This window comes from Podarcis raffonei, chromosome 2, assembly GCF_027172205.1.
Source record: "Podarcis raffonei isolate rPodRaf1 chromosome 2, rPodRaf1.pri, whole genome shotgun sequence".
NCBI classification, from domain to species: Eukaryota; Metazoa; Chordata; class Lepidosauria; order Squamata; family Lacertidae; genus Podarcis; species Podarcis raffonei.
In genome coordinates this window covers 108550753-108578076 of record NC_070603.1, presented here as the reverse complement: position 1 = coordinate 108578076, position 27324 = coordinate 108550753, and the positions used below count along the sequence as shown (strand labels likewise).

The 27324-nt window shown below is 46.1% G+C and overlaps 2 protein-coding genes across 3 annotated transcripts; both read left to right on the top strand.

The window, feature by feature from the left end:
• Positions 1 to 290: 290 nt before the first annotated feature.
• LOC128408892 (zinc finger protein RFP-like) lies at positions 291 to 10968 on the top strand. 2 transcript variants are annotated; one of them, XM_053378924.1, is made up of 8 exons: positions 291 to 924; positions 3851 to 3946; positions 5472 to 5702; positions 6164 to 6186; positions 7606 to 7721; positions 8896 to 8928; positions 9591 to 10043; positions 10715 to 10968. In XM_053378924.1, exons 1-8 carry the CDS (start codon positions 502 to 504, stop codon positions 10717 to 10719), a joined length of 1380 nt encoding a protein of 459 aa, XP_053234899.1. In that variant the 5' UTR covers positions 291 to 501; the 3' UTR covers positions 10720 to 10968. The 2 variants fall into 2 exon arrangements, with proteins under 2 accessions (XP_053234899.1, XP_053234898.1); XM_053378923.1 differs by having other exon boundaries at positions 294 to 924; positions 9591 to 10968.
• Positions 10969 to 13345: 2377 nt separating this feature from the next.
• Positions 13346 to 27067, top strand: LOC128408895 (zinc finger protein RFP-like). The gene is made up of 7 exons (XM_053378928.1): positions 13346 to 13907; positions 17172 to 17267; positions 18043 to 18273; positions 21473 to 21495; positions 21858 to 21982; positions 23725 to 23781; positions 25850 to 27067. Exons 1-7 carry the CDS (start codon positions 13488 to 13490, stop codon positions 26365 to 26367), a joined length of 1470 nt encoding a protein of 489 aa, XP_053234903.1. The 5' UTR covers positions 13346 to 13487; the 3' UTR covers positions 26368 to 27067.
• Positions 27068 to 27324: the final 257 nt, after the last annotated feature.

Here is a 27324-nt window from a genome sequence, read left to right as displayed (position 1 = left end):
GTTGGGTATTGTAGTCCGAAACAGCTTCAGGACACCAGATTGGCACAGGGCAGAAGCGCAGATTTGTTGTTATTGTTGGCATTCTCTCCTTTTGATCTAATTGGTTTAAAACTGAAAATCAAGAAAACACAAATGGGGGGGAAAAAGCCATCCGCTTTTCAGGAGACGCGTAGAGAGGACTGGGCTGGAAACCAGCTCTTTCCCATAACGCAGCCTTCCCCAACCTGGTGCCCCGCAGACGTTTCGGACTACAGTACCCATCAGCCCCTGCCAGCATGGACGCTGACAGGGGCTGATGGGTACTGTAGTCCGAAAGGTCTACGGGGCACCAGGTTGGCGGAGCGCAGAAGCGCAGATGCTCCTGAGCTTCTTGGGCGCGCAGAGAGTTACGCTCCCTCGGTCCTAATCCTCTCCCTGGCTCGGCCTCTCCGCCCGAGCTACGGAGCGCCACTGAGCCCGGAGGACCGGGCACTGCTGCCTTTTCCTGCTCTTGCCGCCGCCATGGAGAACCCGGTGGAGAGCCTGCACAAAGAGGCCACTTGCTCCATCTGCCTGGAGTACTTCCGCGACCCGGTCTCCATCCCTTGCGGCCACAGCTTCTGCAGGTCGTGCATCGCGCAGTGCTGGAAGGAGCGCAGCACTGACTTCTCGTGCCCTCAGTGCCGGGTGGTGTCCCTGCAGAGGAATTTCAGGCCCAACCGCGAGCTGGGCAACGTGGTGGAGATCGCCAAGAGGCTGGGCTCCCGCGCCGAGCAGGAGGAGCCGGGCGACGGCGGCGGGAGGCAGCTGTGCCCGAAGCACCGCGAGGCGCTGAAGCTCTTCTGCAGCGAGGAGGAAGAGCTCATCTGCTGCATCTGCCGGGAGTCCCGAGCGCACAGGAGCCACGCTGTGTTCCCCGTGGAGGAAGCGGCCCAGGATTATAAGGTGAATAGTGGAGGGCACGCGCGCGCGCTTGACTGGGAACCAGATAGAGGGCCTTCTCGGTGGTGGCGCCCGCCCTGTGGAACGCCCTCCCATCAGATGTCAAGGAGATAAACAACTACCTGACATTTAGAAAACATCTGAAGGCAGCCCTGTTCAGGGAAGTTTTTAATGTGTGACTTTTTAATATATTTTTGATGTTCGTTGGAAGCCGCCCAGAGTGGCTGGGGAAACCCATCCAGATAATGGGGGTACAAATAATACAAATAATAAATTATTATTATTATTATTATTATTATTATTATTGTTGTTGTTGTTGTTGTTGTTGTTGTTGTTGTTGTTGTTGTTGTTATTTGGCGCCCTTGGGGCACCCCCTCCTCAGAATGGTGGAACATAGGACGGTGCCTCCCACCCAGTGCTGGATTTACGTATAAGCTAAACAAGCTATAGCTTAGGGCCCCACTTTCTTGGGGCCCCCAAAAAAATTTAAAGGAAAAAAAAACCTGGATGTACATTTCCAAAATATAAAACATCCCTAAAATATCACTGGTTTGCTCATTTCTAGATATAGGGTGCCTACATTCTGCATGGACTGGTGGAATGGCAACATGTGCAAATGGCTTTAGATACCTATTAGGCCCATTTAGATACATATTAGGCCGATTAGGCCCATCAATTAACATATAGCATATATTCAACACATATTCAAAAAACAGCGACAATTTGTTGTTGACAAAGGACGGCTGGACATATAAAGGGCCCCATTTCCTTCAGTAGCTTAGAGCCTCATCAAAGCTAAATCCGGTCCTGCTCCCACCAAGTCAGAAGCATTGGTCCATTTTGCTTGGTATAATGACACTGGTTCCCTAGGATTTCAGGAAGGAGTCTTGCCTAGGGCTGCCATATTTCAAAAAGTAAAAACCAGGACACCCTGAGCTGTTGACTCCCAAATTGTTTATTTTTTTAAAAAAGGCCGAAACCCACAATTTTTCTATTATTATTTTTATAATTATTAATTGAATTGATATACCGCCCTATACCCGGGGGTCTCCGGGCGGTTCACAGAATAAAATCAAGATATCAAATCAAGTACATAATAAAATTAAAAACAACAATCCAATTGCTCCCCATCTCCAAATTGCATTCTCTGAATTGATGCTTTTGAATTATGGTGCTGGGGGAGACTCTTGAGAGTCCCATGGACTGCAAAAAGATCAAACCTCTCCATTCTGTTTTTTTTTTTAAATAAATTTTTATTAATTTTCCAACACATATTAAATAACAATACAAAACAATACAAAAACAAACACACATATAAACATGTATAATTTCTTAACCTTCTTTTCCTTAAACCTTCTTTCAGCGACTTCCCCATACCTCCCTTTTCTGCATCCTTGTTTTAAATTTTTCCAGCAACCTCTAATTTTATTTACTTATGGCACTTCCTTTAAATCCTTTTTCCCGTGTCCAATTGTTTATCGCTGCAATTCTATTTTGCATTACTCAAAACATTTTAGCACTCATTAATTTTACAACAATTTTTAAGGTAAACTTTAAATTTCTTCCAGTCTTCTTCCACCGTCTCTTTCCCTTGGTCTCGGATTCTGCCAGTCATCTCAGCCAATCCCATGTAGTCAATCACCTTCGTCTGCCATTCTTCCAGTGTGGGTAGTTCTTGTGTCTTCCAGTACTTTGCTACATAAAAAACATCCTATCTTTCTTTGACACCAATTGGCCTACCATGCCCAAGAGAAAGGCCTCTGGTTTCTTCGCAAAAGTGCATTTAAGCACCTTTTTCATTTCATTATAGATCCTTTCCCAGAAAGCCTTAATCTTTGGGCATGTCCACCAAAGGTGATAAAAAGTACCTTCAGTCAAACCTCTCCATTCTGAAGGAAATCAGCCCTGAGTGCTCACTGGAAGGACAGATCGTGAAGCTGAGGCTCCAATACTTTGGCCACCTCATGAGAAGAGAAGACTCCCTGGAAAAGACCCTGATGTTGGGAAAGATGGAGGGCACAAGGAGAAGGGGACGACAGAGAACGAGGTGGTTGGACAGTGTTCTCGAAGCTACCAGCATGAGTCTGACCAAACTGCGGGAGACAGTGGAAGACAGGAGTGCCTGGCGTGCTCTGGTCCATGGGGTCATGAAGAGTCGGACGTGACTAAACGACTAAACAACAACAAGATTCAGGACAGTGCACCGCCTTTCGGAAATTCCCCCAGACGTCAGTTCTGCAGACATATGGCAGCCCTAGTCTCAACCAACTTTACCATGGATGGCCATCCGTCATGAATGCTTTACTTGTGATTCCTGGAATAGATGACCCTTGGGGTCCATTCCAACTCTAGATTTGTATGATTCTACCTGGAGACGTTGGGGATTGAACTTGGGTCCTTCTGCTTGCAAGACAGATGCTCTACCACCAAGCTATGGACAGGCCCATTCTTGTTGCGGCAGAACCTTGCACAGACACTGAAACTCAAAGGAAGGAAGCCATTATTATCATAATAGTGAAAACGCTGATAATAATAATGCAACATTATGTTGTTGACGACGATGACATTGAGACCAACCTACCAATATTATTAGTGCTATTAGCAGCAGCAGTAGCATTGTTCCTTCTCGTCTGAAGAATCTTGTTGGTTGGTTTTCCCCCCTTCTTGTCTTTGAAACTATGTGTGACGTTGAAAGTATGTTTGAAGTTGGAGAAATAAAATCCTGGGTTCATGCCATAATATTTTATTTCCCCTGCTCCATAATCGCTGAGTGGGTTTCATTTGTTACAGTGTTGATTATGGAATATAAGTATTTTTGTGTGTCTCACTATAGGTTAAATTGGATGTAACCTGTTGCTTGTGTGTGAGGCAGCAGGGGCGTTAGTTAATAACGATAACACTATTTCAAAATATGTTTCTCTTTGTTTAGAAAGAAATCCAGAGCCGTCTGCAGAGCTTAAAGGAAGAGAAAGAGAAGCTCCTGGGGTTAAAACTGGCTGGAGAAAATAGACACCAGGAATATCTGGTCAGTATAGAATCCTGTGGTATAGCCTAGCAAGGAATGTGGGCATTAGTTTATCTTTATTTAATGTGCTTTTACATCCTGGGTCTTGAAGATATAATGCAGGGCTTTAATCAGCAGACCAAGGAAACAGTGATGACCACCAGCTTGGAAGGCTTTAAAAGTGGGCTAATAAAATTCACATAGGGTAAGACTATCAGTGGGACGTGGATGGCACTGTGGGTTAAACCACAGAGCCTAGCACTTGCCGATCAGAAGGTTGGCGGTTTGAATCCCCACGACGGGGTGAGCTCCCGTTGTTCGGTCCCTGCTCCTGCCAACCTAGCAGTTCGAAAGCACGTCAAAAGTGCAAGTAGATAGGTACCACTCCAGTGGGAAGGTAAACGACATTTCTGTGCACTGCTCAGGCTCGCCAGGAGTGGCTTAGTCATGCTGGCCACATGACTGTACGCCGGCTCCCTCGGCCAATAAAGTAAGATGAGCGCCGCAACCCCAGAGTCGGTCACGACTGGACCTAATGGTCAGGGGTCCCTTTACCTTTAAGACTATCAGTGGTTGGAGTCACCTGGGAGCAGGGAGGATATATAGACCTTGTAGTGTTCCAAATGCAGCTCTTTTCCCATGGCAACATTTCACTATATAAGAAGAGCCTTGCTGGATCAAACAAAAGACCCATCTTTTCTCGCAGGCAGGTTCTCTGATGTTCTAGTTGCTTCTGAATTTTAGCTTTTTGTTTTGTTGCTTTGATTATACTTGCCTTTTGATTTGTGCAATCCGCTGCCTCAAATGCAGATGACACCAAACTCAGAGGGGTAGTTAATGCCATGGAAGACAGAATCAGGGTTCAAGATGACCTTAACTAACCCAATGAATTTGAATAGGGACAAATTTAAGGTTTTACACTTAGGCAGAAAGAACCAGCTGCACAAATATAAGATGGGGGACACCTGGCTTGCCAGTAGTACACGTGAAAAGGATCTAGGGGTCTTAGTAGACCACATGCTGAACATGAGTCAACAGTGTGATGCAACAGCAAAACAAACAAACAAACAAACAAACAAACAAACAAACAAAAAGCTAATGCTTTTCTATGCTGCATCAACAGAAGTATTATGTCCAGATCAAGGGAAGTAATCTCTGTTCTGCCTTGGTCAGACCACACCTTGAACAGAGTGTCCAGTTCTGGGTACCACAATTTAAAAGGGATGTTGACAAGCTGGGACATGTACAGAGGAGGGACAACCAAGAGGATCAAGGGTCTAGAAACCAGGCCTTATGAGGAACAGTTGAGGGAGTTGGGTATGTTTAGGCTGGAAAAGAGGAGACTGAGAGGAGATATGATAGCCATCTTCAGATATCTAAGGCACTGTCACGTTGTGCTGCTGAATTTTAAAATCAAAACTTAGCATATTTTGGTTTTCCAAAAGAGTCCAGTATTTCAGATTAATTTCTGCTTATTTGATTGGTTTTTGCTGATCTTCCCAACGGCCTGACCCATCTTTCTCCCTCTTTCCTCCCTATGTTACAGAAGCAAACAGAAGCCAAGAGGCAGAAATTGATGTCTGAATTTGAGCTGGTGCATCACTTTCTGGAGGAGCAAGAAAAACTCCTGCTGCTTCAGCTGAATGAGCTGGAGAAGGAGATTATGAAGCACCAGAAAGAACATGGGGGAAAGTTTTCTGATGAGATTGTCTCTCTCAGTGCCCTAATAGATGAGATAGAAGAGAAGTGTACACAGCCAGACAGAGAATTCTTGCAGGTGAGATGAGGTGGTTGTTGGGTGGGGTAAAATTGAAAAAAGGACACATCAAACTGAAGAATAAGCCTAAAACTGTCCTTAAAATAACTGAATCCTTATACTTCTTGCCCAGTAAGTAATACACAGGGTCCAGCTAAGTGTATGCAGACCAGAAAAGAGCTATATAAATAGCAAACACTATTGTTAGATATATCTTTCTACTGCGGTTGAAATGGCTTGCTCAGTAATGCCTGTCTCCCTGTCTCAGCAGATGAATGCATAATTTCATTCCAATTAACTCATTTCCCCACTGCCCTGCTTTCTTCTCCCAACGATTAGAAGGTGCGCAGTTTCTGAACTACGCTGTCTCTGTTTCTCAGATATAAGTGGCTATAATGAGAATCTCCTGTTATGCTCATGTTGATGCAGAGTTCCTGTCTTTCTCTTCTCTATCCACCTACGCTCCTCTTCTCTCTCTGTAGGATATCAGAAGCACCTTGGGCAGGTATGTGGCACTGACCCCCACTGAAGGCATGCATGTGCACAAATATATGCCCTTAAGATTGTCCTGCTTCATTCTGGTTTGCAGATGGTTTGCTTTTTCAAAATACTAAAACTGTGGTATACTGTGACAGACCGTCTTGCCCAGAGATGGGGAACGAGGTGTTGTTGGACACCAGCTCCCATCAGGCCCAGCCTGTGTACCTGTCAGGGATGATGGGAGTTGTAGTCCAGCAACATCTGCAGGACAACATGTTCCACCATCCCTGATCTAACCAGCACTGTCAACACTGAATGTGAAGGATTATCCAGAATCTCAGGCAGAGTTCTTTCCTGTGATTGCTAGCTGCGACCCTTTAAGTGGAGATGCCATGGGCCGGACCAGGTCTTTTGTACATGTGGATCTCTGGCCCTTCCCACTTTTGTTAGCAGCTCCTCCCAGTCTCCAAGCTGAGATGGGCTTTCTGTTTCTTCCATATTCATACAATCACACTTTAGATACTCTTGGACTTTGGTTTGTATTACTGTGATGCGGGTGGCACTGTGGTCTGTACCACTGAGCCTCTTGGGCTTGCCGATCAGAAGGTTGGCGGTTTGAATCCCTGTGACGGGGTGAGCTCCCGTTGCTCTGTCCCAGCTCCTGCCAACCTAGCAGTTCGAAAGTACGCCAGTGCAAGTAGATGAATAGGTACCACTGTGGCGGGAAGGTAAATGGTGTTTCTGTGCGCTCTGGTTTCTGTAACAGTATCCCGTTGCGCCAGAAGCGGTTTAGTCATGCTGGCCACATGACCTAGAAAGTTATCTGTGGACAAATGCCGGCTCTCTTGTCCTGAAAGCGAGATGAGTGCCACAACCCCATAGTTGCCTTTGACTGGACCTAACCGTCCGGGGTCCTTTACTTTTTTTTACCTTGTGTGAGAGCTATTCCAGAATGCCTTTTTAAAAAATGGACAGAGGCATTGTGCTCTTAACAGCTTTAAAAAAGACTTCTGGGGAGCCCAGGATATGCTTTTCCTGGCATAGCAAAAATAACAAGCAAAGTGTGGGATTTAGTCTCTTTTGCAAAATCACATTTAACAGAATAGTCATAAGACCAATGAATGCACTGAAGAAAAACATTTCCCCAGCTACAAAATCCTGCATTATCACTTATCAGAAAATAGGATGCTCTTACAGAGAAACTGCAGTCATCTCACTGCTTCTCCCAGAGAGCTAAATGTACTCATACTGTACAGTTCCACCTCTGAGGAACACATACTACTATTTCACCTGTTTTATCACAGCGCCAGCTTCCAGGGCTGAATCTTGGACCAGCACCGACTCAGATTTAAGTACAACTTTTGCCTGTAAAAAACCAAGTGTCAAGCAGCCTTAATTGGGCATCTGCAGAATGATGGGAAACTGACACATTTCTTTTTCCAAGGTTTGACAAGGAGCCCTTTCAGCCACCTGAAGAGATGCCATCCAAAGTGGAAAAAAGACTCGGCGAATTATCTGAGAAAAACAGTGTGCTCACAGATATCCTGAATAACTTCAAAGGTACTGATGATCTGCTTTAAAAGTTGCAAGTAGAACTTGGGGCTAAAGGGTGCAATGTGAAGCGTTCAGGAGCGTTCAGGATTCCTGCAAGTCACACTGTCTTTCAGAATACTCCAGGCTGCCCACCCCCCCCACCCCCCATTTTCTGTCCCTTACAAAAAAAGACATTCAGCTTTCATGAGTACAATTCCTCACTGGGCTGTTTTTTGTTTGGTGTGGGAGTGCCCCATTAGTTCACCTTCCACCTCTCACTATCCCCTAAAACTGTGGATTTCCTCCTGAGCTTGTTTATGTTTAGGGAAGCTTTTAATATTTGATGAATCATTGTATTTTAATATTCTGCGGGAAGCCACCCAGAGTGGCTGGGGAAACCGGGGTATAAATAATAAATAATATATTATTATTATTTGTCACCTTATTTTGGTTGCAGTTCTGTCAGCTCTTGTCAGCTGAGTTTGCTACCAGAACGAATGGTCGGAAAAGTATACAGTGGTACCTTGGGTTACATATACCTCCGGTTACAGACACTTCAGGTTACAGACTCCCCTAACCCAGAAATAGTGCCTCGGGTTAAGAACTTTACCTCAGGATGAGAACAGAAATCGCCTGGCAGCAGGAGGAGGCCCCATTTGCTAAAGTGGTACTTCAGGTTAAGAACAGTTTCAGGTTAAGAACGGACCTCCGGAACGAATTAAGTTTGTTACCAGAGGTACAACTGTAAATCCATTCTCATTTGGAAGGTATTATTGAAAAGTATTGAAAAGTGTCAAAAAGTGCATTCTGCATGCATATATATTTTTAGATCCTTTAATAATAATAATAATTTATTATTTATACCCTGCCAGAGTGGCTGGGGAAACCCAGCCACTCTGGGCGGCTTCCAACAAAATATTAAAATACAGTACAGTCATCCGTCAAACATTAAAAGCTTCCCTTTCTGAGGTTTTGGAAGATACGACTGAGTTTATTATTTGGTCTCCCTTAATTTCACTTTTTCTGACAATCCTGTCCATTCCCTTTCAACTACCCGCTAAGTATTTGCAGCAGAAAATATACCTACTGGGAGCAAGGAGAGTGAGAGAGGGTAATGAAACCCACTTTTCTGAGAAAATATAAATGAAATTAGAAATTGATCACTGTTTGAAAATCACGCATGTCTCCTCTCATCCCTTAGACACTCTGCCATCAGAACTGGGGACAGAATGGGGTAAGCAACTGGTGAAAACATTCGCAAGATAAGTTAGTTCATTCGTATTAGGTTCTGGAAAGACATAGTTGATACGGAGAGGTCTGAACTTAACTGGATCAGTTTGATTGCGACAGATAAATCTTGAGGTGCCGTTGTTAATGTTATCATCATCACCATTGTCAACATCATTAAATTTATTGCCTGCCCTTCAGGTTCCATATCAAAAACAGCTTAAACAAAGGAATGGGGAGGGGTGGGGGGCTTCTGAAAGAACACATCTCATTTGTCAAATGAGCTCTGTACCACAGGCTCCTAAACTACAGCCAGTGTGGTGTAGTGGTTCAGAGCAGTGGACTTGTAATCTGGTGAACCGGGTTCGATTCCCCGCTCCTCCACATGCAGCTGCTGGGTGACTTTGGGCTAGTCACACTTCTCTGAAGTCTCTCAGCCCCACTCACCTCACAGAGTGTTTGTTGTGGGGGAGGAAGGGAAAGGAGATTGTTAGCCGCTTTGAGACTCCTTCGGGTAGTGATAAAGCGGGATATCAAATCCAAATCCAAATCCAATTTGGAATTAGCTGACAAAAATATAAACTATTCCTTTATCCCAGCATATTCTCTCTCTCTCTCTCTCTCTCTCTCTCTCTCTCTCTCTCTCTCTCTCTCTCTCTGTCTCTGCAGTCAACATAACCCTTGACACAGACACAGCAAACCCCCAAATCATAATCTCCGAGGATCGAAAAAGTGCGAGATGGGACGTCACCAGGACAGATGTGCCCCATAACCCTAAGCGATTCAAGTCCTCTTGCTGCGTGCTGGGCTGCGAAGGATTCACTTCCGGGAGACATTACTGGGAAGTCAACGTGGAGGATGGGGGCATTTGGGCTGTGGGGGTAGCCCGGGCCTCTGTGAGGAGGAAGATAGAGCTCAAGCTGACCCCGGAGGAAGGGATCTGGGCCTTGCAAGGGGATTTTGGTCAATACCAGGCTCTCACTACCCCCGTGACACCTCTGTCCCCCCTCTGCACCCCTAGGAGAATCCGAGTATTTCTGGACTATGAAAGGGGACAGGTGGAATTTCTTAATGCTGACACAAAGGACTCTGTCTTCATTTTCCCATCGGCTTCATTCTCTGGTGAGAGAGTTTTCCCCTTTTTTAAGGTGCTGCTTGCGCAGCTGACACTCGATGGCTGATGGGTCCATCATCCAAGATCACTTAAGGCAGAATAGTTCCTTCTTAATGCTGCTGTTCAAGTCCACTGCATTGTACTTGAAATTAGGAGGGGTAAAAGCTGGAGTAGACCTGCCCTTCCAATGCATGCTGATGAACGGTTATGATTAATCCACACGATTGGTTGCCAAGCACAGCACTCCCATCACTTGGTGGTGCTCCTTACTCCAGATTTATTTCACGGAGATCGCAAGGGTGCAATTTTTTTGCATGTGGCATTATACATGGATGGTGCCAAAGTAATGTTCAGGCTAGAGTGGGTTCAAAACACTTGGCTTCAATAAATTAGGAGGTTGCCGTTTGTGTGTGTGGATGCAGAGAGGGTCTTTGTCAAATCACTCAACGCAGCGCTGGTTCTTATCACAAAAGTCACTGTTGTAGCAAGAACTTGAGTTTGCCAATGAACTATATAGCCCTTCTCTGAAACTACATTCACCAAAGACACATTAAGTGGAGAATAGTTGGCTGCTTGGTTTTCCTATGTTGCTGCATTAAAGATGTGTTGTTGTTGTTGTTCATGACGATGTTGATGTTTCAATGTATTTAATTGTGTAAACCGCCTCATATGCCCACAGACTGACGAGCGGGATAAAAATAATAAAGTCAAATGAAGTAGTAATGAAGAACAGAATACTTTCGATTCCGACTGGCTGAAGCCCCGCTCTGCCTCACACTTTCTTCTGCAAAGCATGCCTTTACGTTGCCCCCCAGGAACAGATTTTGAATGGTTTGTGTCATTGTGTAAAATGAGAATAAATACTGGTCTCTCGTCCATTATTGTTGTGAGGTAAATAAACGAGGACACCAATAAAATACCACATGCAGCTAATGAGATCGAATCTTTTATTCTTTGGCGAAGAGTGGGAAGGTAGAGGAAAGAGGAAGTAATGGGTGCAATCCTGTTGTCATGCCCCTGCTGGAGGAATTGTCTTCAGAGGAGTGAACATTATGGAGGAACAGGTGGTCTGGGGACGGTGAGACAGATCGGGGGTCTTCTGGGGTTGCTGCGCTCCAGCCTCCTACACGGAGACGGCCCTGGCTCAGAATTAGAGATGGAAGCTGAGCCATCTCCAAGCCCCAAAGAGCACCGGCTACTATGGGCGCAAGCCCATTCCACTGCCTGATGCCAGAGTGCCTGCCTGAAGGCCAAGGTCTCTGGAGGAGTAGAGGGCTATGCCTCATGAGTAGACCAAGCTCCTCAAGCAACATAGATCACTTGCTCCTGGGCTAAGGGTGATGTTCTTCAGCTCCAGACAGAGCACTGGAACAACATGGTTACAGGTTCTTGGACCACATTCACACAATACATTTAAAGCACATGTGATACCACTTTAAACCATCATGGCTCCCCCTCCCCAAAGCATTCTGGGGGCTGCAGTTTATTAAGGGTGCTGAGAGTTGTTAAAGGTAAAGGTAAAAAAGGGACCCCTGACCATTAGGTCCAGTCGTGACCGACTCTGGGGTTGCGGCGCTCATCTTGCTTTACTGGCCGAGGGAGCCGGCGTACAGCTTCCGGGTCATGTGGCCAGCATGACTAAGCCACTTCTGGCGAACCAGAGCAGCGCACGGAAACACTGTTTACCTTCCTGCCGGAGCGGTACCTATTTATCTACTTGCACTTTGATGTGCTTTTGAACTGCTAGGTGGGCAGGAGCAGGGACCGAGCAACGGGAGGCTCACCCCGTCGTGGGGATTTGAACCGCCGACCTTCTGATCAGCAAGTCCTAGGCTCAGTGGTTTAACACACAGCGCCACCTGCATCCCTCTGCTGAGAGTTGTTAGGAGGCCCCTATTCCCCTTACTGAGCTAGGATTCTCAGAGTAGTTTAACAATCAAACTCTTCACAGGGAACTGTAGCTCTAGTCCAACCCCCTGCTATGCAGGAATCTTCTGTCCAGTGTTGGGGCTTGAACCCACAACCCTGAGATAAAGACATCCCTGCATTGCAGGGGTTGGACTAGATGACCTAGGGGACCCCTTCCAACTCTACAATTCTACGAGTCTATTCTGTGATGATTCCAAGAGCCCCATGCTCTACGGACTGATTTGCAAAGCAATCAAGAACTTAAAAGTCATGTCTTTGTCATCGATAAGCAGTGCTTTTTTTCCTTAAAAAATATTTGGGGGGGTACTCTCTTTTTGACTCAAGGAAATCACCATGTTATAGTTCAAATCGGGGGAAATAAATACAGTAAATGGACAAAAGTACAAGGATTCAGAAAACGTTTAGGGGTATACGTCCCCCCAGGAAAAAATAACTGACTATAAGAACACGAGCTTTGATAGTCTCTTGAGCAGCCTGAGTCAGTTCAAAGCAATTTCGCAGAGGAACAGGGCTGGATTTAGGTTTAATGAGGCCCTAAGCTAATGGAGGTATTGGGGCTCTGTATATGTCCAGCTGTCCTTTGTCAACAACAAATTGTCGCTGTTCTTTGCGTTAGATATAGGCTGCGTGGTAATTTATGGACCTAATAGGTATCTAAAGCCATTTGCACATGTTACCACGCAACCAGTCCATGCAGAATGCAGGCACCCTATACAGGTGAAACTCGGAAAATTAGAATATCGTGGAAAAGTTCATTTATTTCAGTAATTCAACTTAAAAGGTGAAACTAATATATGAGATAGACTCATGACATGCAAAGCGAGATATGTCAAGCCTTTATTTGTTACAATTGTGATGATCATGGCATACAGCTGATGAAACCCCTAATTAACAACCTTTTAAGCTGAATTACTGAAATAAACGAACTTCTCCACGATATTCTAATTTTCCGAGTTTCACCTGTATAGAAATGAGCAAACCAGTGATATTTTAGGGAGCAGGATAGCTACTTACATCCTAGGAGCCTACACAACACAAAACACTGCTGCTGTGTGGAGGTTTTATTTCCTTTGTTTTTTATCTTATATTTTGGAAATGTACATCTAGTTTTTTCCCCCTTTAAATATTTTGTGGTCCCCCAAGAGAGCGGGGCCCTAAGCTATATAGCTTGTTTAGCTGATACGTAAATCCGGCACTGCAGAGGCGTAAGGTTTGCGCGTTTTTGGAAAATTGCGCATTTTTAAGGTGCATTTGCTGAACTCCAGCTCCCATCAGCCCCTGCTCAGCAGGGCCGATGCTCAGGGATGCTGGGAGTTGTGGTCCAGCATCCGAGTGCGGTGGGGGTGGCGGAGTCCTTTCCCCCTCCCCGCTCCATCCTTGCGCAATGTTTTGCCCGGGTCTCTGGCCCCCGCGCAGCCAATGCGGCTCCCGCAGGAAGCCACGTGGAGCCTCCCCAGTCCTCCCCCCACGGGCCGCCCCCTTTCTCCTCCCCCTCCTCCTCCTCCTGCCATCGCCGGGCAGCCATGGCCACCGAGAGCCCCCTGGAAACTCTGCAGCGGGAGATCACCTGCTCCATCTGCCTGAGCTACTTCAAGGAGCCCGTGTCCATCGAGTGCGGCCACAACTTCTGCCAGGCCTGCATCGCGCAGTGCTGGGGCAAGGCGGACGCCGAGACCACCTCGTGCCCGCAGTGCCGCCGCTGGTCGCGCAAGAGGAGCTTCAGGCCCAACCGGGAGCTGGGCAACGTGGTGGAGGTGGCCAAGCGGCTCCGGCTGGACGCGGCCGCCACGCTGGCTGGCCAGCGGCTGTGCGAGAAGCACCAGGAGCCCCTCAAGCTCTTCTGCGAGGAGGACGAGACGCCCGTATGCGTCATCTGCAGGGAGTCCCGGGCGCACAAAGCCCACCCCATGCTCCCCATCGAGGAGGCGGCGCAGGACTACAAGGTGACGGCCGGCTGGGTGGGTGGGGGGCGGCAGAAGCAGCCCACCGCCCTGTTCCCCATAATAATAATAATAATACAGTGGTACCTCGGGTTAAGAACTTAATTGGAGGCAAAAATGGGGAGGCAAAAGCAGCCCACCGCCCTGTTCCCCATAATAATAATAATACAGTGGTACCTCGGGTTAAGAATGGGCGGGTATAAGTAATAAATTATTATTATCCTTATTAAAGGATCTAAAATATATGCACACGGAATGCGCTTTTTGATACTTTGCAATACTTTTCAAAAATACCTTCCAAATGAGAATGGATTTACAGTGGAACCTCTTAACCTGAAACTGTACTTAACCTGAGGTACCACTTTTCAAAAATACCTTCCAAATGAGAATGGATTTACAGTGGAACCTCTTAACCTGAAACTGTACTTAACCTGAGGTACCACTTTAGCTAATGGGGCCTCCCGCCACCGCTACGCAATTTCTGTTCTCATCCTGAAGCAAAGTTCTTAACCCAAGGTACTATTTCTGGGTTAGCGGAGTCTGTAACCTGAAGCGTCTGTAACCCGAGGTACCAGTGTAATATAATAATAATGTACCCTGCTCATCTGGCTAGGTTTCCCCATCCACTCTGGGCGGCTTCCAACAAAATATTAAAAATCAATGATTATTCCGTTATGGCCAGGGGTTTGGGCTAGATCAGGCATGTCCAAAGTCCATTTCGGGGGCCTAATCTGGCCCGTTGGTTGGTTCAATCCGCCCCCCCTCCCCGTGGCAGTTTATTTCCTGGGGTAAAATCCTAAAAAACCCTCAACAACTTAAATCCTAAAAAAAGCAACTTCAACCCTAAAAATAAGGTCAACAACTTTAGTTGGCCCTCACACGGCCCTTCACTTCATCAAATCTGCCCTCTTTGAAAAAAGTTTGGACTCCACTTGGCTAGATTGTCCTTAGGGTCAATCCAACTCGTGGTTTCTATGGCGATCCTCTGCTTAGTCATGCACACCAGGCGCCGGCAGCCTTGAGGCTTCTGCTTAGCATGTGTTTTTGTTCTTACCGGAGCACCCAAGCTGTGCCAGCCACAGCTAGATGGGAAGGATATGCAGGTAGAAGTAAAGTTTCTGGGGTGGGGAGCATGCTTGGATGTGTTGCAGAAAAACCAGGAAGGGTCTTGGGCGCCTGAAAGATGGCCAAATTAATAACATTCATGACTTCTTGAAAACTACGGCCTGGGCCTGCTTGGTCAGGTCCGACCTCACAATCCCTCACTCGTCCCCCCACATGACACCTGATAATCTCACTCTGGCTATCTGGTGACGTGGTCCACGAAAGCTTGTGAAATAATTAAGGCAGGTTTTGGGAACCTTTGACCCTCCAGATGTTGCAGAATGGCAATCTATGGCTAGGGGAGATGGGAGCTATAGTTCCGCAACATCTGGAGGGCCAAAGGTTCCCCAAACCTGCTTTAAGGTGCTGTTAGATTCTTTGTCCTTCTTTGTTCCTGGATATCTTTTCCTGAGCGCTGACTTCTATCTTCAGACTTCTGTCGTGTGATCATATTATAAAGTAGTTGTGCTCTGTGATACAAATCAAGCACTACTAGGAGTTGTTTCTTTTTTGTTTCCCAGTATATTTCTTACCAAATAGAAAATTAGGTGTGGTGTAAGGAAATTTTTATTCTGCAAGCGTGGCCCAGCGAAAAAGGTTTGAGAACCACAGCTGGGCTAGCAGTTTACTCTTGAGTCTCTGTGACTCAGATCTGTCTCAGGTCTCTCTCACAGCAAGCAATTTCCAGTCTCCTCTTTCCCCTGGTAACAGTCTTGTTCAGTGTTTTGCATTTGCGAAGGCAAATCATCACCTTTCTCCCAGTTCTGTGTTCAGAGGAATGAGAGTGGGAGACTAACTTATCCAAGGATGTGATGAATCACCCTGGTGCAAGATAAGAGAGATCACCAGCTGCAGTTTCATACTCCCCGTAGCTTCACTTGGGGAGGGGGGGTGAGGGGAAGAGATAAATCCTTTTATGTCCAGTTTACACATAACAAACCACTTCCTTAACATGGGTCCCTTCCAACTGAAAAACATGGAGGGGGTGGAAGATTCTCTAGACAGGATGCACAGCTCCCTCTGTAACATTCAGTCTTCCCAGTCTTTGACAGATCCTCTGAAGGGGATCAAGGAACAGAACATTTCAGGCCAAAGACAACTTCACTTCCCAGTTTGTTTCTTGCTGTTTTGTCCTATTTCTTCTTCGTCTGGTGTACATACGTCAGTTCTGAGACTTAAAGTGCACAGTTAGTATGGGTTGTTTTGGTGTGTTAAACAGCTGATTACACTGTTTGATTTCTTACATCTCTCTCCTCCCCCCCCCCATTATAAAATTTCTATACAGTGGTACCTCAAGTTAAGTACTTAATTCGTTCCGGAGGTCATTCTTAACCTGAAACTGTTCTTAACCTGAAGCACCACTTTAGCTAATGGGGCCTCCTGCTGCTGCCGCACCGCTGGAGCACAATTTCTGTTCTCATCCTGAAGCAAAGTTCTTAACCTGAAGCACTATTTCTGGGTTAGTGGAGCCTGTAACCTGAAGCGTATGTAACCCGAGGTACCACTGTACAGCCTTGTCTGGTGGAAAGCTGAGCTGGAATTCTTTTCAAAAATTAATCCATTTTGAAAATAATTGACTAGTGATAAGCCTGAAATTTGTGTGGAGTTTGGGGCAGATCAGTGACAGCTGGAGAATCAAACACAACAAGCAAATACAGTCGTACCTTGGAAGTCCAATGGAATCCATTCCGGAAGTCCTTTTGACTTCCAAAACGTTCGGAAACCAAAGCATGGATTCTGATTGGCTGCAGGAAGCTCCTGCAGCTAATTAGAAACCCCGTCGGACGTTAGGCTTCCAAAAATAGTTCACGAACCGGAACAGTCACTTCCAGGTTTGCAATGTTCGGGAGCCAAAATGTTTGAGAACTAAACTGTTCGAAAAGCAAGGCACAACTGTACATGACTTGCCTTATGACTTAGGCCATAATTTGAATTCTTCCTAAAATGGAAATTGCAGAATGCCCTCGAAAAGTATACATTTCCTACAAGAGACACAAGACTTTTGATTCCCGAGTCTGCTGAAGCCATCCCATAATTTAAAAAATGGCTGGAGTACTCTGCGCTAGGGGGAAGTAAGTTGGCTAAGCAGAAAGTCAAGGGACTTATCACAACGTACATGAAAAAAAGGGTATGTACATTACTTTCAGATTTATCTTTTGTCAGAAACAAGTTGCCGCCCATGTGAAAGTTCTGACAGAACGGAGGGAGAAGCTGAAGGAGTTAAAAGAAGACCTGGAGTGCAGAAGGCAGGCTGATCAGGTGAGAGCTTGTCTACAAGAAGGACCAGGAGGTGCGGGAAATTGTGAGGAGGGTTTTCTAGAAAGTTTTGAATTGCAAATTAGGGTAATTTGCATCAGAAGATTTTCAGTCTGCTGTGGAAAACCCAAGAGGGTGGTCTAACTTAGCAAGTCTGTTTCAGCTGTGTTTAGTAAACAAAGCTGAAAACTTTGAAACTTCCTAAGTTGCCTAATGTTTGTATTTGCAAATGGCATGCGTTCATTGTTATGAATTAACTTATGAAACAGATTTTTTTTTCCCCTGTGGTGAAAAAAGCACTGGGGGAAAAACTGTTTTGGAGAAATTTCAAGGGAAATTTCTCTGCACCACCTCACTGGAGAAAGAGAAGACTGTTTCTTCTGGTGTTGAAGGAGGCAGGTGCCTTAATAAACTGGATCAAATTTATCTTACATGTCGTGAACCATTATCTGTTCAGTCTGTTTGTACCTATGATTCAGTTAGAGTGAACCTGTCATCTCCATCGACTTGGCACAGTGGTACAGAAGGTCTTTCATCTCCAGTATGTCCCCTGGCTGAAATGCCAGAGACCCAACTGCTGGTCAGTGTGGACAATGTTGAGCTAGTCTCACCAATAGTCTGACTCTCTGAAACAATGGAAACTGCCTTACGTTATATTCCTTTGAGCAGGTACCCAACCCTGGTTAGGGTACCAATGTGAGAGCATCACAGATATTTGTATGTCCACTTCCTTGTGCTGTTTCACCATCCTGGCTGGCCCTTCTCCTGCTCCTTACAGGATGATGTACAAAGTGAGAAGCAGAAGGTGGAGTCTGAATTTAATCAGATCCACGAGTTCATGGAAAAAATTGAGCGCTTCCTGGTTATCATGCTGAAGAAGTTTGACAAGGAGATCGTGCATAGAAGAGATGTGGAATCCGGCAGGTTCTCAGGGGAGATTGATCGCCTCGATGCCTTGATCAGCGAAGTTGAGAACAAGTGCCAACAGCCTGCCAGTGAATTCCTGCAGGTGAGATTCTCTGGAGGGCTGCTTGCCTCTCCTGGGTTTCAGCGCTAAAGCCAAAAATGCAGAAACAGCCACCTGAAAAGAAAAGAGGTGCCATACCTTGTTTCATTTGTGTTGCATGCACTGAAACTTCCTTGGTTTGTGACATTTGCTAGGAGAGGGATTTGAGGAGTCCAACCCTGCTCGTTCTCCTTTTTTTATATATTTATTTTTGAAATTTTTATTGATACAGCAAGAAAAAGAAAAAACACAAATACCAAATTACACACAAGAATAACCATAGACACATAATTTTCTTAACACACAATAAAACATACATTGGTCTTAACACTAAAGACCCAACCTCCCGTCTATTCCATATTTCGATTTCATATTATTTATTGCCAATACACACTTTTATCATATTAAACCTTTTCTTAATATATCTAATTTCTTATATCTACCTTGCAACTATTACTGAAGTTCCTCGAATGCTGCAACAGAATTTAACTACTATATTTATTTTTCAAATATTCTTTGAAAACCTCCCATTTTGAAACAAATTCCTGCTCATTCTCCTTGATCGCTCAGTGGTTTTTGGATACTGTTGACCATGGTATCCTTCTAGAGCCGTTGTTCCCACAAGGGGGCAATTTGATTTTGATTTTTTGATTTTTTAATAATATTTTATTAAGTTTCCATTTCATAATATATAAACATATCCATATTGCTCACAATAAATTTTTGCTTGTTTGAGCTGTTCGACTCCCCCCCCCCCCAGCCTTGTGGCTACCATAATTCCTATCTATTTCATTGCATTTGTACCTCTTCCTCCTTACATTTCATCCATTTCAATTTTTTACATTTTAAATAAACATAAAAAGGTATAAATCACAAACATTACAAGTCTTCTTAAGTCAATCCTGCTCGTGTTGTTAATTGTTTGCAATTGTCTTTCAAATAATGTATAAATTTACTCCGGTCTTTTTGGATTTTCCCGGTCAGCTTCGCTAGTTGTGCATATTCCATTTTTAAGGGGGGAAATTTGATTTTTAAGGGGGGCAATTGGAGCTTGTTTAGACCAAGTTAATGGCCTTTTAGGCTTCCTCCATGTCAATAGGAGTTCGCTTTTTGAATACTAAGAATTATATGTCACCAGGGGGCGGGGGTGGGCAATCAGGATTTTAGAGATGCCTAGGTGGGGCATGGCCAAAAAAAGGTTGGGAACCACTGAGTCTCGGGGAGGTCAGCATTTTGGGCAATGTGCTTAAGTGTTTCCGCTCCTACCTCCAGAAAGTAGCCATGGGAGGCTGTTGTTCAGTGCCAGACATCAGCGCAACTCTGCGCACCTGCGACTCCCAGCAATTGGCACCCAGGGGCACGATGCCTCTGGCAGTGAAGGTAAAACACAGCCATCTTGGCTGGTAGGCATTGGTAGCCTTGTTCTCCGCAAATTTGTCTAATCTTCTTTTAACTCCATCACTGTGCCCTGTGGGAGGGAGTATATGGTTACCGGACGTCCCCGTTTCCTGGGGAAAGTCCCTGTATTTATAAATCGGTCCTCGGACAAAATCCGTCCCCAGAATGTCCCCAGATTTCATTTAATGTCTCCGCATTTACCGTATTTTTCGCCCTATAGGACGCACTTTTCCCCCTCCAAAAATGAAGGGGAAATGTGTGTGCGTCCTATGGGGCGAATGCAGGCTTTCGCTGAAGCCTGGAGAGCCCCGTCGCCAGCCCCGCAAACTTGGGGGACAGCGGGAGGCGCAGCGCGCCTTTCCCGCTGTCCCCCGACTTGGCTAGAAGGCTGGCGGGGGGGAGAAGCCTGCTCCTCCCCGTCGCCAGCCCCGCAAACTCGGGGGACAGCGGGAGAGGCGCAGCGCGCCTTTCCCGCTTTCCCCCGACTTGGTTAGAAGGCTGGCGGAGGGCTTTCCCCTCCAGCCCCGCAAGCTCCCAGAGCGATGCCAAAGCTGCACGCAGCTTCGGCATGGCTCTGGGTCCCGTTCTGGGGGCTGGGGGAGGGGGAAGCTCCACTTTCCCCGCCCCCAGCCCCACAAGCTCCCAGAGCGATGCCAAAGCTGCACGCAGCTTTGGCATCGCTCTGGGTCCTGTTCTGGGGGCTGGCGTCGGGGGAAGCCTGAGCTGCCCCAGCCCCGCGCCTGGGCGGGGGGAATAATTTTTTTCCATTTATCCCCCCCCCCCCAAAATCTAGGTGCGTCCTATGGGCCGGTGCGTCCTATAGGGCGAAAAATACGATATATTTTAAGTGTTGTAGATTGATTAGTAGGGAATGAACGTTGCCTGGTTGGTTCAATGGCACAAGACACATCATATGGGGAATTCCGGTGTGGCAAAATGGCAGGCGCCACAGCAGCAAGCAGGTCCTGAAGCCAGCCAGAACCAACTGTGCTACCAGGCTGGCTCCGGGCTGCTGAGACTGCCGCTGCCGAGGGGGAACCGGGGATGTCTGGCGCATCAACTAGGGGAACTGCTGACTCCCAAATCGAGCCGGGAGCGAGAGCGCCTTTCCACCCGGCCGACTGTCCAATGGTGCTCTGGGGCCAGGAAAACCCCAGAGCCGACGCAGGGAGAAGGAGGAGAGGAGAAGGAGAAGGAAGAGAGAGAGAAAGAGGAAGGAGAAAAAAGAGGGGAGCCCTGACCTTGCTGTCCCGCTGCCGCCACCACCGCTGAGGAGAGGTAGGAGGGCACCAGGAGGGCAAGGGCACTTGACCGAGCCCAGTCCTGACCTGAGCCTACTCCATGGCAGCTAGCGCTCCCAAGAGAGCAGGCCGGGACCTAGAGGAAGGCTGCGTGACAGAGGAGAATATAGAAGAGAAGATATTGCTTCTTTTTAAAAAAATTCTTTGAAAAAAAGCTGGTAACCTTAAGGGAGAACCATTGTTTTCTATGAGCTGTGTGAAGAAGCACTTCCTTTCCCCTGCCCTGCATTTTCATTTAATGCCCACAAGTTCCTCATTCAGCTTTACAACCTTGCAAGTTAAGTCCCTTTTTATTTGGCCAGGAGACTGAAACTCCGAGGTCTTAACAAGAATACCCAGTGACTCTTGTGGCAGAAGTGGATTTTAAATACTTATTCTATAACAAATATTTTCGGAGTCATGCTCTTTCCATTTGCTCCCTAATTTCTAAGCCTTTCAGCCAATATTTATAGCATAATACATGTGAGAATGATCTTCTTTTTCTTGTCTTCCCTTGCCTCCAGGACATCAGGAACATTTTGAGCAGGTAGGTAACACTTTTGCAAATCTCACTTTTTATCGGCGTAGGAATCCATTCTAATCAAAACCTAGCTTATCCCTGCCTCTTTGGCCCTCCAAACACAGTAATTCCACATTTCCCCCCCTTCCTGTCCCAGGGCTGTATGTGCAAAGCTTACCCTTTTGTGGCATAGGGGTCCTACGTCAAAACAAGCTGTCCACATTCCCTAAGCGGTGGAACTTTCCCAGCAGAAGTTAGAATGTTTACGAACATTCTGTAACATCACAACATTGCAGTTTGGGAAAGGGGGCTTGCAGCTCTTAAATGCTCTCACCACATATGGAAAATGCTGGGACCACAATGTAACGCTTTCATGTTTCCCATTCTAGATGTAAAGAAGGACAGATTTCACAGATGGCGGAAATTGCTTCCTCTCCGACTGAGCTGGAAAAGAAACTTGGGCATTTCAGTCTGAAAAATATTGTTATCAAGGAGGCACTGGAGAAATGTCGAGGTACCGAGAAGGGACAAAGGATAGCTTAGGACCGTGTAAAATACATGAGAATCTCTATACTTTGGGCTGAATTTCCGTACTGTGGGCTGCATCTAATGTTCTCTGTCCACTAGTGCAAATTGCATGATCTGTTCTGCAACACAGTTAAAAGCAACCTGCTGGTGCATTCTGCTGGTGCGAAAGATTTCACCAGTGGAGCAAGTATACTTCTAAGTGACTTTAACTTAGTGCTATGTGGGATACAACTTCCTTTTGTCTTCAGATCCAACAGTGCAGTACGCAGACATGTGGACATGAGCAATGCAGCTTCTGCTTGAAAAAAAAGTACCAATTTTATGTCCAGTAAATATATGATTGGGATGCGGGTGACGCTGTGGGTTAAACCACAGAGCCTAGGACTTGCCGATCAGAAGGTCGGCGGTTCGAATCCCTGCGACAGGGTGAGCTCCCGTCACTTGGTCCCTGCTCCTGCCAACCTAGCAGTTCGAAAGCACGTCAAAATGCAAGTAGATAAATAGGTACCGCTCCAGCGGGAAGGTAAACAGTGTTTCCGTGTGCTGCTCTGGTTTGCCAGAAGCGGCTTAGTCATGCTGGCCACATGACCCGGAAGCTGTATGCCGGCTCCCTTGGCCAATAAAGCGAGATGAGCGCCGCAACCCCAGAATCGGTCACGACTGGACCTAATGGTCAGGGGTCCCTTTACCTTTAAATATATGGTTGGTTGAAAGCAAGTAATGTGGTAGGAGTAAGAGCGGTGGAGAGGTGGGTGGAGAAGAAGAACAGAAATGGAGTTTTTAGGCAAGAGCCATGAAAGGGCTGTGCAGAGCACTTCAGAACTGTGTTGTCTCCTAAGTACCATGCTTATTACTCGCACCTTATCCCCCTTTCACAGTTCATATAACACAGGAGACCTTGTTTTGGGGCATACGCAAGCTTGCCCCCTTGGCCAGATCACCTATCACTCTGCTTATAGCAGCAACACCGATGCACATTATTTAATGGATGCGGGTGGCGCTGTGGGCCTAGGAGTTGCTGATCAGATGGTTGGCGGTTCGAATCCCTACGATGGGGTGAGCTCCCATTGCATGGCCCCTGCTCCTGCCAACCTAGCAGTTCAAAAGCATGCCAGTGCAAGTAGATAAATAGGTACCGCTCGGCGGGAAGGTAAACAGCATTTCTGTGCACTGCTCTGGTTCGCCAGAAGCGGCTTAGTCATGCTGGCCACATGACCCGGAAGCTGTACGCCAGCTCCCTCGGCCAATAAAGCGAGATGAGCACCACAACCCCAGAGTCGGCCGCGACTGGACCTAATGGTCAGGGGTACCTTTACCTATAGAATACATTCTGTGATACACCTTTTTCCTCTCAGTAGCTAGAGCATGTCCATCAGCATTCTGTGGCAGGTCACCTTCTGCTAATTCACCTGCTTTGTGGTTTCTGACTTTTCACCAGAGTGCTACTGCATATTTCCCCTGAAGCAGTTGTCTTGCACCCATGAGGGCTAGAAACTTGAAAAAGAACTATGGCAATAGGCATGCTTAAGCACCACTCTCAAGTACCAGAGTCTGTAGCTCTCACAGCCTACCCATTTTCCCCACTGAAGTGACATTACATAAAATAATTTCATCTCTTGCGCCACCAGCCTTTTCCTCGCCTCCTTATTGAGATCATATCCAATGCTTCACCTTTATTTAGTAGCAAGAGTAAATATTCCTGATTCTTAAACCCTTCTCTCTTTCTAGAGACAATGATATCTGAATTGGCAAAAGCAAGGACAATGGAAGCATCAGCTAAAAGGAGTAAGTTGTGGTTTTTTGAAAAAACCGGGATAGTCACTTTCAAAGAAGCTGAGAGCAATGTTGATTTGGGGCCTCTTGTCCAACTCTGAGAAATGGCTTCGCATGGTGAGGGATGGTGGTATTTATGGCTTCATCCTGTACAGCAATAATTTCACAGGAAAAGGGGAGGGCCTAATTTCACAGGAATAATTTCACAGGAAAAGGGGAGTCACCTAACCCTCTTTGCTCCCCCCTGCTTTCGTTGCCTTCAGAGGGTGGAAGGAATCTGTCGCCATGGCAACACACAGCCCAAGTCCTTATTATGAGAGAAAGTAAACATAAGAAATGGTTGCTCTTGTCCATGACTTAGGACCTGGAGTTTGGAGATGTAGTATGTATCTGGGGATCCCTGAGATTTTTCCTAGGCCCCCCCCCTCAAATAAGTGGTCTTTCCACTTTAGAGTAGGAGAAAGTGAGGCTTTGTACTCTTGGGCTTCCCCATTGCTATTGCTGCTGCCACAATCCCATTAAAGGAGACTGCAGCTGGGCAGAAGATCATTTTCCAGACAAATGCTTCACGTATGGGATGCTGTACATGTCAAATTCAGTCCTAGGCACCTCCAGTTATTAATATTGCTAATTATTCGTTTGTTGCATTTTTGCACTAGTGTGTCTCAGGGCGACTTGCCCGATAAAAATAGAAATAACAAACCAGGTATTAAAACCGCAATAAACAAAAGCTGAAATACATTTCCAGGGACAAATTGTACCCACCGTACTTAAAGGATGAGTACAGGAAATGCCAACCACCCTCCCAGTTAAAAATCAAAAATCAAAAGACATTGATGGTGCCAAGAGTGCTTCTCCAGGAAGAACATTTTAACTGGAAAGCCACCACAGAAAAGGCCCAGTTAAAAGATCAGGTAGCAAATGTTGCAAAAGCTCTTGGCCTGATTACTGGTACCAGTCAGAGTAGACAATATTGGTCTAGATATGTTGGCCCAAACTCTCTCAGCTTCATGGTTGAGCAAGGATTTGTACCAAAGCCTTCTCAGTCCTAATCTAACACTGGTTAATACAAGACAGGGGAATGTGTTGCCCTCAAGATGTTCCTGGACTCCAGCTCCCATCGGTCTCAGCCAGTGTGGCCAACAGCCAGGAATGCTGGGAGTTGTAGCCCAGCAATATTTGAAGGGCAACACCCACCCAAGCCATTCTCTACCAGTGTTTCCCAAACTTGGGTCTCCAGCTGTTTTTGGACTACAACTCCCATCATCCCTAGCTAACAGGGTCAGTGGGCTGATGGGAATTGTAGTCCAAAAATAGCTGGAGACCCAAGTTTCGGAAACCCTTCTCTAACCGTTACAACAGTCTGACTCCCTTTAATGGCCTGAAAATAGCCAGTTCCCCTCTGCGTCAAATTGACACAGGGCTTTTGCCAGCTTCTTATTGTATGGAACTGGTAGTCATTCAGGTCAGTGGAGACTGGGGCCCAGATTGTAGTACTCTTGACAAAGTAACAACTTTGTTATTTCCATCTTCATTGATTGATTGATTGATTGATTGATTGATAATACCTCTAACAAGCCAGACTGGCTTAAGCAGTTTACAAGTATGAAATCAAACTCAAAATATCCACAGGTACAGTGGTACCTCGGGTTAAGTACTTAATTCGTTCCGGAGGTCCGTTCTTAACCTGAAACTGTTCTTAAACTGAAGCACCACTTTAGCTAATGGGGCCTCCTGCTGCTGCCACGCCGCCGGAGCATGATTTCTGTTCTCATCCTGAAGCAAAGTTCTTAACCCGAGGTACTATTTCTGGGTTAGCGGAGTCTGTAACCTGAAGCGTATGTAACCCGAGGTACCACTGTAATTAAAATGCACATTTAAAACAATTCCCTCAAAATTTATTAAAAAGATCCATAATCAAACAAGCTCATTGAAAAGTGTAACCATTATTGTTTCCTTTTATTTCTTTTGAGACCCTGCTCTAGCTTGCATTGGGCTTTCCCGGATCTGATTGTAAAAACCTGTCTTTCCTTTTTGTCAAGCTCTTCTGATTGTTTTACGTTTGTCTGTTTCTCCTCAGTAAGCGTTACTCTCGACCCCGACACAGCTCATCCTCTCCTTGTGGTGAGCGAAGACAGGAAAAGTGTGAAACGGGGAGACATGGTTCAGCCGCTGCCCAACAACCCTGAGAGATTTGACTCCACTCTGATTCTCCTGGGCAGTGAGAGATTCGCCTCAGGGGTACATTACTGGGAGGTGGAGGTGGGTAATGGGCAGAACTGGGCCCTTGGCGTGGTCAAAGAGTCTGTGATAAGGAAGGGACCTGTTGTCACTTGCCCCAATGAAGGCATCTGGGCTTTGGGACTCTGTGGGAATGAGTACAGGGCTTTCACTTTAGCCGAGACTCGTCTGACCCTAGATGAAGCCCCGGAGAAAATCCAGGTATTTGTGCATTATGAAAGGGGTTGGGTGGCATTTTTTGACGCTGGTTATATGTCCCTCCTTTTTATTTTCCAGTCAGCTAATTTCTGTGGGGAGAGAATTTGTCCTTTCTTTAAATTGTGGGGCCTAACTACAGAGCTTAGAATGTGCCCCTGAAAACAGCCTCTGCAATATGTTGGTCCAGCTTGTTTTTGCAATTCCATTCCATTCATAATTTTGTACAGAAACACAGAAATTGGCAAAGAATTTTCATTTTGAAAGGATTTTGACTTAACTCCATGAAGAGAAGGAGCCTTCATTTGTGGAAGAAGAGTTGCACCTTCCATGAGCGCAAGCTCCTTCTATTCACAGCTAAAAGGTTAGGCTCAAAATCCGGTTTTTTTAAATAAGGAGCAAGTTTCTTCCTGTCCCAAACCATTTTAATTTAAAAGAAAACAACTTCTAAGTTCACATAATTCTAGAGAGGGAGAAAGAGCATTTTGGCATCATAAGAAACATTTAAGTGCAGGCTGAATATTATAAATACATTTCTATACACTTTTATATTGTATTATCTCAGCTAGCATTCATATTTCTACTTAACTTGCATTCTCACCATCCTCCCCACTGATCAAGTTGGCTGGGGCTGATAGGAGTCAAAGTCCAACATCTCAAGGGCCACAGGTTCCCACTCTGGATTTAAGCTACGGTTTGCTTAACAAGCCATGAGTTAATTCCACGTTGCTTCACAGACAGACAAACCATGGCTTGTTTCTCCAGAGTTTGGTTTGCTTGCTAGTTGCTCTTGCCTCATTCCTTTGAAGCTTGGCGAGTGTCTGGGGTGGAATGGCCAAACAGTTCACAGTTAAGGAAGACTGTACTGCACGGGTGTCAAACACAAGGCCCGCGGGCCGAATCCGGCCCGCCAGACCTCGTCATGTGGCCCGTGTAGCCACTGCCGGCCTTCACCTTTTATTCTCGGTTTTTTGTTTTTTTTTTTACACAAGAAAGCCGCCTCTTCAGCGCATGCGTGGCAGCCTACAAAAGCCAGAGAACGTCTGCCCTCTAGCGGCGCCAGCCGTTCTACACAGGAAACCTCCACTTTACATGCATTCAGGAAACCTCCACTTTGAG